At 34.2% G+C, this 14,125-nt stretch overlaps 1 protein-coding gene across 8 annotated transcripts in view; it reads right to left on the bottom strand.

The window, feature by feature from the left end:
• Positions 1–992: 992 nt before the first annotated feature.
• The window catches only part of LOC120627802 (RILP-like protein homolog), a 42,393-nt gene continuing 29,260 nt past the window's right edge, over positions 993–14,125 (bottom strand). For 2 of the 8 annotated variants that reach the window (XM_039895845.1, XM_039895847.1), the window contains exons 4-9: positions 13,028–13,102; positions 12,047–12,145; positions 10,494–10,675; positions 9,942–10,067; positions 7,163–7,255; positions 6,786–6,923 (exon numbers count right to left, since the gene is read on the bottom strand). In XM_039895845.1, coding sequence (XP_039751779.1) covers positions 7,177–7,255; positions 9,942–10,067; positions 10,494–10,675; positions 12,047–12,145; positions 13,028–13,102 — 561 coding nt within the window. In that variant the 3' untranslated portion in view covers positions 6,786–6,923; positions 7,163–7,176. Of the gene's footprint in view, positions 3,138–5,292; positions 6,924–7,162; positions 7,256–9,941; positions 10,068–10,493; positions 10,676–12,046; positions 12,146–13,027; positions 13,103–14,125 lie in introns of those variants that run through there. The other 6 variants (XM_039895840.1, XM_039895844.1, XM_039895846.1 and 3 more) reach the window with 5 other exon arrangements.

Raw genomic sequence — 14,125 nt, 5'->3', positions numbered from 1 at the left:
ATCATATCGACCCATTACAGGCCTACTACAGGACAGAACGGTTTAGGCTATAGTCCATCTAATTGGCCATGTGCGCATCGGTGGACTTCACACGCCTTTGAGAACATTATGGAGCTATACGAACTATACGGCAAGCAGGTTTCGTCAAGTTTTCCACGCTTACAAAACTGAGTTTGATCTCGTCCACTCAGAAAGTGGAGCAGAAGCCCTAACCACAACACAACAAAATTGAATTCCTCGGAATCACCCAATATCACGGACGTTAATGATATATGAATGCTATTATCATTGGTACAATAAAAATTCTTGGAATCATCCAATCGCGTGACGTCTGCAATATCACCGCGAGTTTTAAAATTAGTTTTTTTCATAGAAAATTTGGCTATGCCTATTACGGTTTGTAAAATAAAGCCAGTGGCCGACATACGGACAGACAACGGAGTGTTAGTAATTGGTTCCTGTTTGCACCCTTCGAGTATAACCCTCTAATAAAAGTGCTCTGGCATAAGGCGAGAGCAACGCTGGGGCGACTGCGTAGAGCGTCAAAACGTTGCGCTTGCCGCAGTAGATATGTAACGTTGAAGCGGGCTCGTAATTCGTGGCGCTATTGTATTGCGCAGTTAAAACCAAATTACCATTTCCATTTTTACGTTGAGAGGAACTATATTACCAATGTCTTTATATAACTTTTCAGTAATTTAAGAGCTTAAAAAAATTTGTTTCAAACGAGTAAAATATCCTCCGCTAGTCTGGCACTGCGAGCTTCTTCCATTATTCTTTTTCTCACTCATCCCAGACGCAAGACGCGTCGCTTCATTTTGGCATCCAACTAACGCTCATTTAGCGCTTATTTAGCGCTACTTACTGTGGTTGTAGGTACTGCTGGCTGTAGTTCAGAGTGACCAACTTATGTGTGACATTTCAGCAGTCAGGGAATGTGAAATTCAATGCAATTCAAATGACAACTTGTAAAAATAAAACACATTTTCAACTTATTATAAACATATCTTTTATTATTTTGACACCGTCAACTTATAAATTTCGTAATGTTATGTAATTTACCAATAGATTGTCTTATATTTATAACATTCTACAGGGTTATATAAAAACTTTTCAAGTGAAGACTAATTTTCATTGGTCGTTAACTTATCGCTATCCAGCATATTATTCATCCGCCGGCGTCAAGCTTACAATTTTGTGTACGATTTCAATTGAAGCTGTTTGGGAAAACAATGGCAGATCATTTTATCGAATTAATTAAAATGTGCCGAGCTCTTTTGACCAATGAAAATAAGCCTTAAAGAACAATGGGAAAATGAATTATTATAACGAAAAACGATATTCAATAATTATTGTGATCCCGAAGACCCAAAATGTGATATATATTCATAATAAATAGCGGAATATTATGATGTCAAGTAATAATTGCAAGCTTTTACGATATTCTATGAGTGTATATCCAGGGATCTGAATTGGACTTTATTGCTTCTCGTATGTACTGTTTTGACAAAAACCTTCGTTTTATTATTATTTAAATATTAGTGTAAATGGTTGTATTTAATAATTCTTGGCAAACTTCTGAGCACTCTGACCTTATTTTTTGGCACTAAAAACTATAGCAGTACCAGGAATGGTGTTTTCAAACTTATTTTTGCAGATAATAGCATATGTGTTAAGGTCTATTTTATATAATATACTACCTACTTAAAATATCACAAGATATAAAGAAATACAAAAAAAATCGCAAATCGCGTTACATTAATTTGACCAAAATAAGAGACCATTTTCAGCGGGGTTATCATATATACAGTGCGTTTTATACTTATTTCATGTTGACAGGCAATCACTGCTGTCAATATTGTAAAAAATAGACAGATCATATTATAGGACCGCACAAAATGTTGAAGCATATAAGCCCGCCAAAAATAAATTATATTTAGTAGCACAAAAAGATCAAACTAATATTCCCCTATTTACTGAACATCTTACATATTGTACCGAGTAGTACTATGACTAGCATTTTTCAAACAAAATGACACTGATGATTATGTCATTATAATAAGTGATTACATTTAACGCTTTTCCCATAGCAAAGTCATCGCCAGAACATAAAAATGTACGTAACATACAATTAAATTCAGTAATTTCTGATTGTTTTGTACAGAAATGGCGATGGTCTTCCTATGAAAGAAAGCTCAAGGAATGGTTATAGTTTTCTTAAGCTATCGAGCTTAGTTAGCTCACATATTAACCTAAGTTTAACGAGACATGTAAAATATGCACTACACTGAATATTTGAAAAAGACCGTTAGTTATTGAGGCACGTATAAAAACGGTCTAAACGTAGGTTGGTCTAATCTATTAAAGAAAGTGTAAACTTTCGATCAAAAATGTTACTTATCACAAATTGTTAGTGTTCTACGGAACTGTTCTAGTCCATATTAACCATTATTATTAGTAGGTATTAATTGAATCATTTCTTGCTACTTCTTTATTTTTATTCATTTTATTATTTACTAAGAAATCGATCTATGTCTTAACGTCCTATCGAAATTTAGTGTTATTTAATTTAGGTATACTGGCGAAGATTAATAAAAATTATAATAAAATCACTTTAAAAAAACATTTTAAAATATTCGGCTATTGACAATGTATATACTTTCCAACATAAATCTGGCTCGGTTTTCGTGTTATACAGATAATAATCTAACTAAATTGAGAAATAATTCACTGATAAATTAATTAGGCCACAATGAGATTTAAGAGACAATATTATTAACATAGAATTTTCTTTAACTGCTTGTGAAAAATATCATTGTATTTTTATTAAAGGTTACATTATACAACATCACATATGAAATCAAATTAATTAAAACGCCGTTGTGTACGTTGTACATATTTTAAAAAATACACCTTTGTAGCACATCAAATAATAAAATTAATTGGTAAATAGTAGAAGGTAGAAACGTTGCTGAGTACTTATAAATGATGAACGAATTGATAGTACTTGAAAAGTGACCTATATAATAAGAGGTGGAACAGATATTTATTACGATTCAAACTTATAACATTAGTTGTCGAAGTGGTTCATTCTTGTAAATCTTTTAAACGTACAATTCAACACCAAAGTTAGCCATCTGTAAAGATAGTCATTGCAATTTTGTAAGTCCACGTAGGCATTTCAAACATAAGGCGCGGTTTATATAGAAGTGGTGAGGACATGAACAGGGTAGGGACTTGTTTCGGTACATTTGCTTAAGATTGGTACCCTAAGGGTTAGTATTTTTTAACCCCGCCTCATATTCACGTATAGAAACTGTCTTAGCAAAGCCACCTCCTGTCTCTATTGTTTTATCTCTTGCGTGCAATAATGCTTTTCTCCTGCTTTTATTATATATACCAATTCTAATATTAACCAGCGTAATTCCCCGTCACATCCAGTGTCCACAGCGAACACCAACGCAACAGAATGTCATCGTAACATCTCTCTGGCTACTTCTATATGAACCGCGCCTAAGTTGCATGCAAATATGCATGAAATAGCACATGCATGTTATATTGGAGCGGGGTGAGTTTTTACTACGAGTAAAAATTATTATTAAAAGATTTACTTTACGTTTTAATACGCAGTTTTCGTTTTATTGAATATAACGCTTTCTAGACATGCATTGGAGAGAAACTGCAAGAAAAAAATCTATGCTACAAATACATATCGTCGATTAGCTTATTAATAACGCGCCAGTTATATTACCAAAGTTTAAAGGACACACAAAATACTCTATTACCATATTACACTAAAACCAAAAATCAAATAGGTCATATCAATTTTGCTAATAAAAATCTTTTTAATATTATAGACGGATTTATCGTGCGATTCTTTATAAAATAATAAGGGAATTTATTGTGTCTCCGAAAAATTTTACTTGCTCGGTATTTATTTTAATCGACGACAGTATACTCAATCTGAAACCATTTAAATTATAATATTTGCAAATTAAATTATAACGTATACAAATCTCGAATTTATATTTTCCCAGCTCCGACAATAATATGCACGATACTTAATGCAATAATAATTGCCCATTTACCTTTAATGTTTTTAATGACTACGCTAATATCCTTACATTTTATTATAGAGTAAATATAAGAGATTCATCGGTTTAACTATTACAGAAGATGGAATTGGAAAGAGAAAAAAGAGAAACGCCTAAGACAAGAAAAACTAATAAGATCTCGTTAATTTACCACCTTTGCTGGTAATTTTTCGTATATATAATCTACATAAAGTTTTAAAGTTTCTCGTGATTTTTTTCAGAGACTTGACTTGCATCATTATCAGACATTTTATAATAATGTATCGTGTTTGTTTTATATGTAATCCATTTTTATGAAGTTCGCATACCCGGATGGAAGGAGATTAAAAAGCAAATACAAAACCTTAAAATACTCAACAAGATACCCGTAGGTATATTTAATTGTAATAAAATTTTTTGTAAGGTGGTATTCGCACACATCTGTGATTGAATATCTCGATATTGAAGTCAATTGGAATTATAATTATCTCGCTTAAAAATTGAGTTAAAGAATAATTTAGATATCTTGAACTCTCCAAACATTCATACTGGTGACTTTATACCAGAAAAGTAAAACTAAATTTCTTCAAAACTTAAAAACTAAGATTATTACCAGACTGCACATTTTTTTTTAGTCAAGAATTTCAAAAGAAGTAAAGTAGAAATTTAATAAATCAGTAAACCGACGATCTCTTTGCAATAATTAATATTATATCAATACTTTTCTTCATAAAACATGCTAAGAGTATAATATTCCCTCGAACCTTTCCCTTTTAACACAATTCTAACATTTATAGAAGTCTAAATGACATTTAGGTACACACACACATAGCACGATATGTATATATAAACTATCCCTTACACCGTATACAACACCAAACTATAAGTCACTTTACATAAAACAAATAAAACCAAGTCACTTTCACGCACATGTTTGAAAGATTAGTTTTGTCAAATTTTTTTTTGCAGTACATACTCTTAACAATTATTATATCAACATAAAATAAATACGCTTACATTGTAAGTTACTTTCTATATCATATACTATCGATTATATGCCTTTAGCACACATTTCTTACATGAGTTTCACACATACACAGCCTTATAACAATATGTTAAGAATATATTGGTCACTTCTCTCTATGTATTTGATATCGTAGAACCATTTTATATAACAAACAAAACACTTGTATTTTAGGTGAATAAATTAAAAGTGGGTATGTTATTTGATAGTTTTATTTACTAAACTGTAAATTGTGGGTAGTTATAAAAATGAAATAAAAATAGTAAACTGGTAGATAAATCCAGATAATTGGCTGAAAACCACCAGAAAAGTCTAAGCACACAAATTATGCTGTTTGTGATCTAAGTGCCGCAACCAAAGACCGAGCAACAATTTCAAAATATTTATAAAGCAACTGAACATTTCATTTTCGTTTAGATTATTATTTTCATCCCCATATGCCAACTTTCTACCGTACTCTTTATACGAGGCTATTCTCATTAATATCTTATTCAAACTCCTGCTCAAAAACGACATTTTCTGTTCCCCTTCATTTACAGTTCCCAGGTCCCCGCTACAAATACTACAATCACAATTTCTACCTATGCCTATTAAATTGGAAGTTTCTGGAAGTATTATATCTTCTGCAACAGTTGCAACATTGATTTTTTTAGAACTATCAACTTTAGTAACAATAATCGTGGGAAGAACTAGTTCACGGCATTCAGACTTTGAGCGCCTTAGTAAGTTTCTATTTAGTTTACGAATGTTTCTTAAAGCATCGCTTTGATATTTCGGTTTATCTTCGAGAAATGTAACAACTTTATCAATCGCTTCATCAGAGCCAAGACGAGAACGTTTTCTTTTATCTTGCACGAACACATCGTCGCAACTTTTGAAATGGATCAAACTTGGTTTCGGCAAGAAATTCAAATAATTATATTCAGAAAAATTTTCTTGCCACACGTTTGATGTAACGCCATGTCTCCGTTGACGCGATGTTTTATTTTCATTCACCTTTTTATTCTCTGACTCGTAGGACATGCTTCTATACACGTGTGCTGGCTGCCTCATCTCAATTCCTCCTAAATCAACCTCGGTCTCAACTCTCGCCAAATTCTCAGTAGAATTCTTCGCGGTCTCCTTGTACTCGTCGAAACTTTTGAACGAGAACGTCTTCTGCAACTTCCTAATCTGCGGAGTCACCCTGCCACTTTCTGCGTCTATGCCTTTGTAGGTCTCCTTCAAGAACGCTAACGCCAAACTGTTACCCGGCGTAGTGTTCGTCACATCGACAGATACGTGCCTGCTTTTCGCTCTAACCGGAGAAGCTGGAATATCTTCGAAACTCCTGTGCTGTTCGACTCTTAAGCCGGAACCGTAATCGGAACCTAACGTCCAAAACGAGACAGCTAAATCGCTATTGCTATTCGATGTATCCGAAAGGGCCTGCAAGTATTTAAATATTTCGATGCCGCGATCTAAAGAAATGGTCCGCTGCAGCGGGATGTCGTGGTCGAATCTGAAGTCAACTTCATAGTCTTCTTCTTTTTCGTCGAACTTGCTGCCCAGCCATTTGTCAACGTCACGGTTGCTCAAGTTTAGTTGAAGGAGCTCCTGTCGGAGATCGAGCTCCGGTCTGGTGTTCCGTATTTCGGAGAAGCGTCTGTGTGTTTTCTGTGGGGTGTTCTGCGACGTGTGAGTGTTTTGCGCGGTCGTCGGGTCGGAGTGTCTACGCGGGGGCGGAGGCGGGGCCGGCGTGCGAGGCGGCCTTGCCGTGCGCCGACATCGGACGCCGCGAGAAACCGCCCACGGTGATATCAGACTCAGCAAAGAGCTTGCGAAAACTGCGGACCGACATACTTGCTCAATTCTAACTTCTACGTATTTAAAAAGCGCGATAATTCTTAACGTAAATAAGTCAAATTATATCGTTATGATTTTATATGACAATAATTTTGTTTTGTGTGATTGGATACAGTGGAGCAATATGTGTTTTTTAATTATTTCATAAAATACTTGCTTACCATTACCTAACATTGTGGTACGTGGGAATACCTAGTTATGAGTTATGAGTATAAAATACCTTTATTCCACATATCAGTGCCAAGGGCCGAAAGAGATCCTCGGAGGTGGTGAGCGACGACCTTCAGAGCGTGACGTCAGCGCCAGCCAGAATCTACCCATCGATATGAAGGACGAGGACAACGAAAACAACAAAAAAAATTACAAAAAAATAAAAAAATCTCGATTTGTTTTGAATAGGAGTTACTTTTTTCTTTTCATATAACTCAACTCTATGGAATTTTTTTTAAATTTGATCATGGTAAAACATATCTGAACACAGGTAAAGTGTTAACGTTAAGAAGATTCTTTTAATAAGATTATTATCGTAATAAGTGATATAATATTTGAAATAAAACTTTGATCAGTCATATCGAAATTTTACTGAAAATTTACTAGCGTTGCTATTACTAGCGATTTATACAATATATGTATATATTTTTATGATTTGTATGTTAAAAACGAAACACTTATAAAAATGAGTATTTTACAGAATGAGAAAGAAATGACAGGGTAAATATCAAATTGAGTTAGCGAAGTTATTGTTTACAAAATCATATGAAAAAAGAAAACTAAACAACGAGGATAAGGAATGTGAAGCGAAAGCGTTTGACAGTGTATTTACTTTCATGCCAATCCGTGCTCCGTGCTTAGTGTTACGATGATTCCACAGATCTCTTTCGGCCCTGGTCGCATTTTCCGTACATTTAAACAATAACGCACCTAAAAACAATCGACACATTTTTGAGCAATTTTGAAACATAAAGCCAAAAAGAAATGTAAACTATTCATGCGTTTTTTATATTAACCTAATGATATATAATGGGGAAAAATGCACCAGAACCAATTTGAAGCATGAAGATGTTTAAACTGAAAGTATACAACGTGTAACCGAATTTCGAAATACTCTTGGGTGCATAAGTATATTTCACAAGGAATCACCCCGTAAAAATATTAAATCAAAAGAAGCATATTTAATTTTCCATACAAACTAATTCAAAATATTTTAAGTCTTAACTTATGACAACCCTATGGAAGATAAAAGACCGACTCGCGCATAGTACCTACGCTATGCGACACGTGCCTAATAAAGTGATATGAGTAACTTGATTTTAAAAACTATGGCTGTGGTAACTCAAAAACTATTAGCGTTTCGGTTTCACAGATAAGTCTCAGAGACAATAAATAATGTAACTCTAATGCCTGTGAAGTAATATTTCGGTTTTTAATTACACGTATTTAAATAGCGAGAAAATGTACTATAAATGTACATAATTTGCAGGACAATAAATATACTATTGAATGGGTAAAAGATAATATGCAGTACTTATATATATTTTTGATAGTACATATGCGTGCGGTCATTTCACTTGTATTGTTTAAAAATGTACAAACCGCAGACATAATTTGACGTAAGCAGACTTTTGATATACCGATTCTAGTTTAAAATATATATAAAAGAGAAAAAATTGTTCAGATGTGCAGACATTGAAAACCGTGGATGGATTAAAGGTAATGAAGGTGATATTTAAGAATGTACAATATTTATATACAAAAAATAATTTGAGTAAATGGTTATGTTATTAATAAATTACATTAGAATCGCTGTGACGTGAACTCAAATTAACTCAAATTAGCTTCTGCGTCAGTTTTTTATTTTTAAGATATATATTTTTGTACGTATGTATGTAAGTATATAATTCAAAATTTCCAACCCACATAAAATGCAAATGCAATAAGATATTATCCAAAACCACAAGACCCAAGTAAAAAACATGCATTAATCCAGACAAAAACTGCAATTTCCTACGTCTTATACGCGCCACGAAAATTAAAAATGGACAGTCCAGCATAGGTTTGACCTGCAGGGCTAGCACAGGCAGGAGACAAATATTTTATTCCCCGATTATATCCCCTGCCAGGGGATATAATTAACGTGTCTACCTGCTAAAGCATGGGAACAGGGGGATAGGAGAAGTTTACCCCTGTTTATTATTACACACATATTATCTGGATAGTATTTCCACTTGTGCGCCAGTGCTCTGAGAGTTAAAGCTGTGGGAGAAGATTAATTGTAATCCCCGGGGATATAATTGTCTCCTGCCCATACTAGCGGTGCTGCTTAGTATCTACTTCACATTTTTAATTTAACGCTTGGCTACGATATGACCTAATGCTTATTCAAGTAACGATATACAACGTGTAACCGAATTACGAAATACTGTTGAAGTGTTTTTTTGTGACAACCCTTATTGGAGATAAAAGACCGGCACGTTCATAGTACCTACGATACGCGTCGCGTTCCTAATAAAGTGACAGTCACTTGATTTAAATTTTGCATGTTATGTTAGGGCTGTGTCCGATTTCTTTCAGTACAAAATAATGGCAGTGGTTTAATCAAAAACTATTAGCGTTTCGGTTTTAATGCTAAGTCTCAGATACAGTAAATAATATACGTCTAAACCCACTGATGTAAAATTCGGTTTTCATTTACACGTTGTATAATAAGATGTAGCATTGATGGAGCCTTAATAAGATGTAAATTTATTTTTGATAGCTTTGCCGGTAAGCTACACACCCATCTGAGTCAGATTAGAAATTCATCCACAGCCTATTAATTATTATTTATGAAAGTTAATCTTCTGGACACAGGGCTTTTCTCTAATATGGTCGAGGGTGTTAGGAAAACAAGCGCAGCACGATATTTGTTTGGTGGCTTACATAGTTTAATGTTACGTTAGAAATTGCAGTTTTCGTGCCGTCCATAACCTGTATAATTTAAACAAAAGACGTATACTCACAACTTCCTTATTCCACTGTTTCGCTTCCACGGCGCATCATCAGGTTCCGCGGGCAAGGGCCCTTGTACTGGTGCCTCGTCCTCTTCCACGGCCGTTGTACTCATAGATGGCGACGTGTCTGAGCTACTGCAAAGATTTACTATGTTCTAGAACCTTGAGCAACATTAAATTATAATGTCTTGCAGAAGATATTAGGGGGCGTTCATAAAATACGTGAGATGTAATGGGAGGGGGTCGAGTCAAATCTCACCTAAATTTACGTTGGAAAGAGGGTCACGGCAAATATCACGCAATTTTTTTTTCTGAATCTGATGAAATATTCATCAGTCATTTTAGTATCCATAACACAAGTTACGCTTACTTTGGGGCTAGATAGCGATGTGTGTATTGTCGTAGTATATTTATTTATTTACAAAAAAAAATGTTGATTTAAAAGGGGCAATTTTTTGTAATTGAAAAAACCACATTCCACCAAATGAAGATATTCTATTCTATTCAATTCTATTGTGTTAGGTCTATTAGGTATTTTTTATTTGAATTTCTCTCTCTTACCTGTCCGGTAAAGGCTCAGCTTGCAACGCCTGTAACTGTTCCTCGGCGCGATTCAGTTTGAACTTCAACTCGTTGCGCTCGTGAAGTATGGCACGCATTTCGCGGACGCTAAAAGTTGGCTTAAATGTTTGGTCTTCATCGTCCCCACCGTCTAGAATAGCCACGCCGCATGTAGTGCACTTCTGGAACAAATTTTTACTACATAAATAAAATAACTAAAATAAATACTATGGGGTACTTTTGTTTGTTTGTTTAAAAACTTTATTGCGCACACACATTTTATAATCTCACACAGACATTTTATAAACATAATATAGAAGAAACAGTATAGAAAATGGGGCGTGCAAAGGCGGTCTTATCGCTAAAGCAATCTCTTTGACATTAGGAAAGACGCAAGAAACTTTTGATGCTTTGCTTTAACCATAGTTAAATAAAGGACACCAGAAATCTCTCAGCCTGTATTGGACAGAAGCAGGCGTTGCTTTGCGGAATTCCATGATATATTATGAAAATTAAGCTTAATTTGCTATGCTTCGCGATAAGCAGAAGAATTTGTATGGTGTAATTTATAATTTCATCAACGCCTATACACACCGCTAAGTTTTTCGGCAATGCACCCTCTACGCACGTTTCGCTCCGAAACAGGAGCATCCTCAAGAGATTTTGACTTTACAATGAATAATTGAAAAGGATTAAAGAAATTTTAAATTACACCATACAGATTCTCCTGCTTTTCGCGGAGTATAGCAAATTAAGCTTAATTTTCATAATATTCCCAGCCTGTAGTTGTTTATGTTAAAACTAACACCTAGAAACTTTTGTTCTACGACTTATTTTTAAGCTCGATAGTTTGTGAAATATTCAATATTCAATATTACACAAAAGTACACAACCGGCATAAGACTGTAAAATTTGTAAGGACCTTAATCTTCTAATTGACGCATGTTAGTTGATATGATGATGAACAATTTGGGTTCAGAAATAGGATGGAAATAATTCAGAAGCGTAATTTATCTGCGGAAAGTGCTATCGTAGCGCTCAAGCAGACATTTAAAGAACTATACCTACAGACAGTATGGTTTCATATAAATACGTCTGTCAGTACTCTTTTAACAGAGATTCTAACTGTTGAATATATTGATTTTTAAAAGAAGAAGAAGAAACACTTTATTGCACGTATAACATACAGGAAAAGGAACAGTAAGAAGTTTACAGTAAAACACGATGTAGACATGCAAAGGCGGCCTTATTGCTGCAAGCAATCTCTTACAGTCAACCCTTGAAGGCAGGACTTACAGCAAGAGACTGGGATAGTGCCAAGAGTGTTGTAATATATACATAAATACCAAAATGTATAGGTACATATACATACATAATATAACTAAATATATATATTAAATGAATATGAATATAAAATATACATAATATATATAAATATATAAAAATCTGCAAAAGTATATTTTAATAAACAATCGCGCCCAATCGAATATAGCTCTTAGTTTTAACTTAAATAAATTGAATATTGGATACAGTAAGGAGTGAAGAAAGTGTACCTTGTTATGTGCATCAGATTGCTGCAACGTGGTGATATCCCTCTGTTGGGACTGTACTATGGCGCTCAACTCCGTACGTTCCTCGCAAACTAAGCGCATCTGAAAAAATTACGTGTCATTATATTATATAGTGTTTGCCTGTAGACGCATATAAATGCGAAAGAGGCTTTGTTTGTTTGTTTATACTTACTTTAATTAGTCATATATGCGGACGAAAAGAATAATCTTTTATTAATTTATTAATAATTTTTTTTTTTTTGGTTTTTTACAAATGCCGTGGGTGTTTTACTGGGATGAAAAGTAGCCTATGTTACTATTAATCCTTTCAAGTAGCTCTATGTCAAACATCTACTTGATAGGTTGCTTAGTTAGGGCGTCAAGGGCAAACAAACATACACTCGCATTTGTAACATTAAGGATTAAAAAAAAATGTTTACGTTTGTAGATTTGTTACATATCCACATGTATCTTTGCAATTCTGACTGTTCGTAGTGAGTCTATCAACGGTTTGAGATGGAAATTTTATCATTACGATACCTCGTCTTCCTTGTCGAAACTTTATATATTTTGTAACACTCCGAAATGATGATGCAGTTAAAAAAAAACATGAGTGATACAGAAAAAAAATTTACCAGGATAAAAAATATCCATTGTCTCCAGGCTATATGATATTTTTTAATCAAAAACATAAACATAAGCTTACTTTATTGAACCTTTTGGCCGAGATCAGTATAGGTGTACCGAGCCTAGGCCTAGATACTGAAGGCCAAGTATTTATTAAAATCCTGCGGGAACGAAAGGTATCCTAGGATCTCCAGGATGTAGGACAGATAAGCGCCGAATATGAACACCGGTGCAGTAATTGAGCCTATCATAGGTAACAAACAAACAGATACTTCCGCATTTATAATGCTGTAGTACGAGAATAGTATAGTATAGATTATCTTTACTCACGAAAATTTAAACTCTAAAATAAATTACCTGATTTTGTAGTTGCTTATGCTTCCGCCGGAGATCGCGGCTGACCTGTGCTAATTTCTCCACTTGACTCGTCAACTGTAAACCATCCAGAATGGCCATGTTAAATAAAATAAAACACTTCCACCTTTAACGAATACTGCGCTTGAAAACTCGACCGCAGTTATTAAAATTTTTAAAACTAAACTCGTTATAAATGCAAAGTATATTTTTTTTTTTAGATAATCTTTGTATATTTTTTGGGCAAACACGTAACGAATAACGCATAGCTTATAATATAGACTGTAGAAGAGATATGGTATTAAATGGATGTGATACGAATGTAGGTTTAAAAGACATTCGGATTTTGGTGTTACTTGATTAGATATGTCGATCAAATTTATTCCGTACTTATTTGGCGATAATAAAGAAGGCCACTTACACTTTTTAAGCTGATGATATCGAATTGGATCATGAAAATTAAGCTTGATTTGCTATACTCCGCTAAAAGCAGGAGAATCTGTATTGTATTATTTATACATCATAAGTAAGATGTCCTGACGATGCTCCGGTTTCGGAGCGCAACGTGCGTAAAGAGTACATTGCTTAAATCTGTTAGTTGTGGAGTATAAGGATTGAAGAAATTATAAATTACACCATAATGATTCTCCTTAATTTTCAAAATATATCTTGGAATTCCGCAAAGTAACGCCTGCTTCTATCCAATATTCGAACAGTGTTGAGATTTTGGGCATTGCATTAATTTGGCGTCCATTTAACACAACTAGAAAGATTGGAGGGTCGGTGTAGCATAAAACATGTGTTTACACAATTTTAAAGTTTGCAGTGTGATATTTCACGTAGCATAAATCGTTTTTCCATATTTCACACAATTTAAAAGATGGGTAAGCATAGCATTAAAGGGTAACTTATATTATTATATTCCGTATAGATGCAAAAAATGTGGATAATATTTTGATATGGCATTGAGACACGAAATCTTTGGCATAGTTTTATGCTATGTCATAATTCTCACCACCTTTCAAATTGTATTGGTGCGGATTTTGACGTAAAATAAGTTGCGATGCCGGAATACCAAATCACCACTTCATTTCTAATGTC

Source organism: Pararge aegeria, chromosome 12 (genome assembly GCF_905163445.1).
Source record: "Pararge aegeria chromosome 12, ilParAegt1.1, whole genome shotgun sequence".
NCBI classification, from domain to species: domain Eukaryota; kingdom Metazoa; phylum Arthropoda; class Insecta; order Lepidoptera; family Nymphalidae; genus Pararge; species Pararge aegeria.
This window is presented reverse-complemented; position numbering and strand designations above follow the sequence as displayed.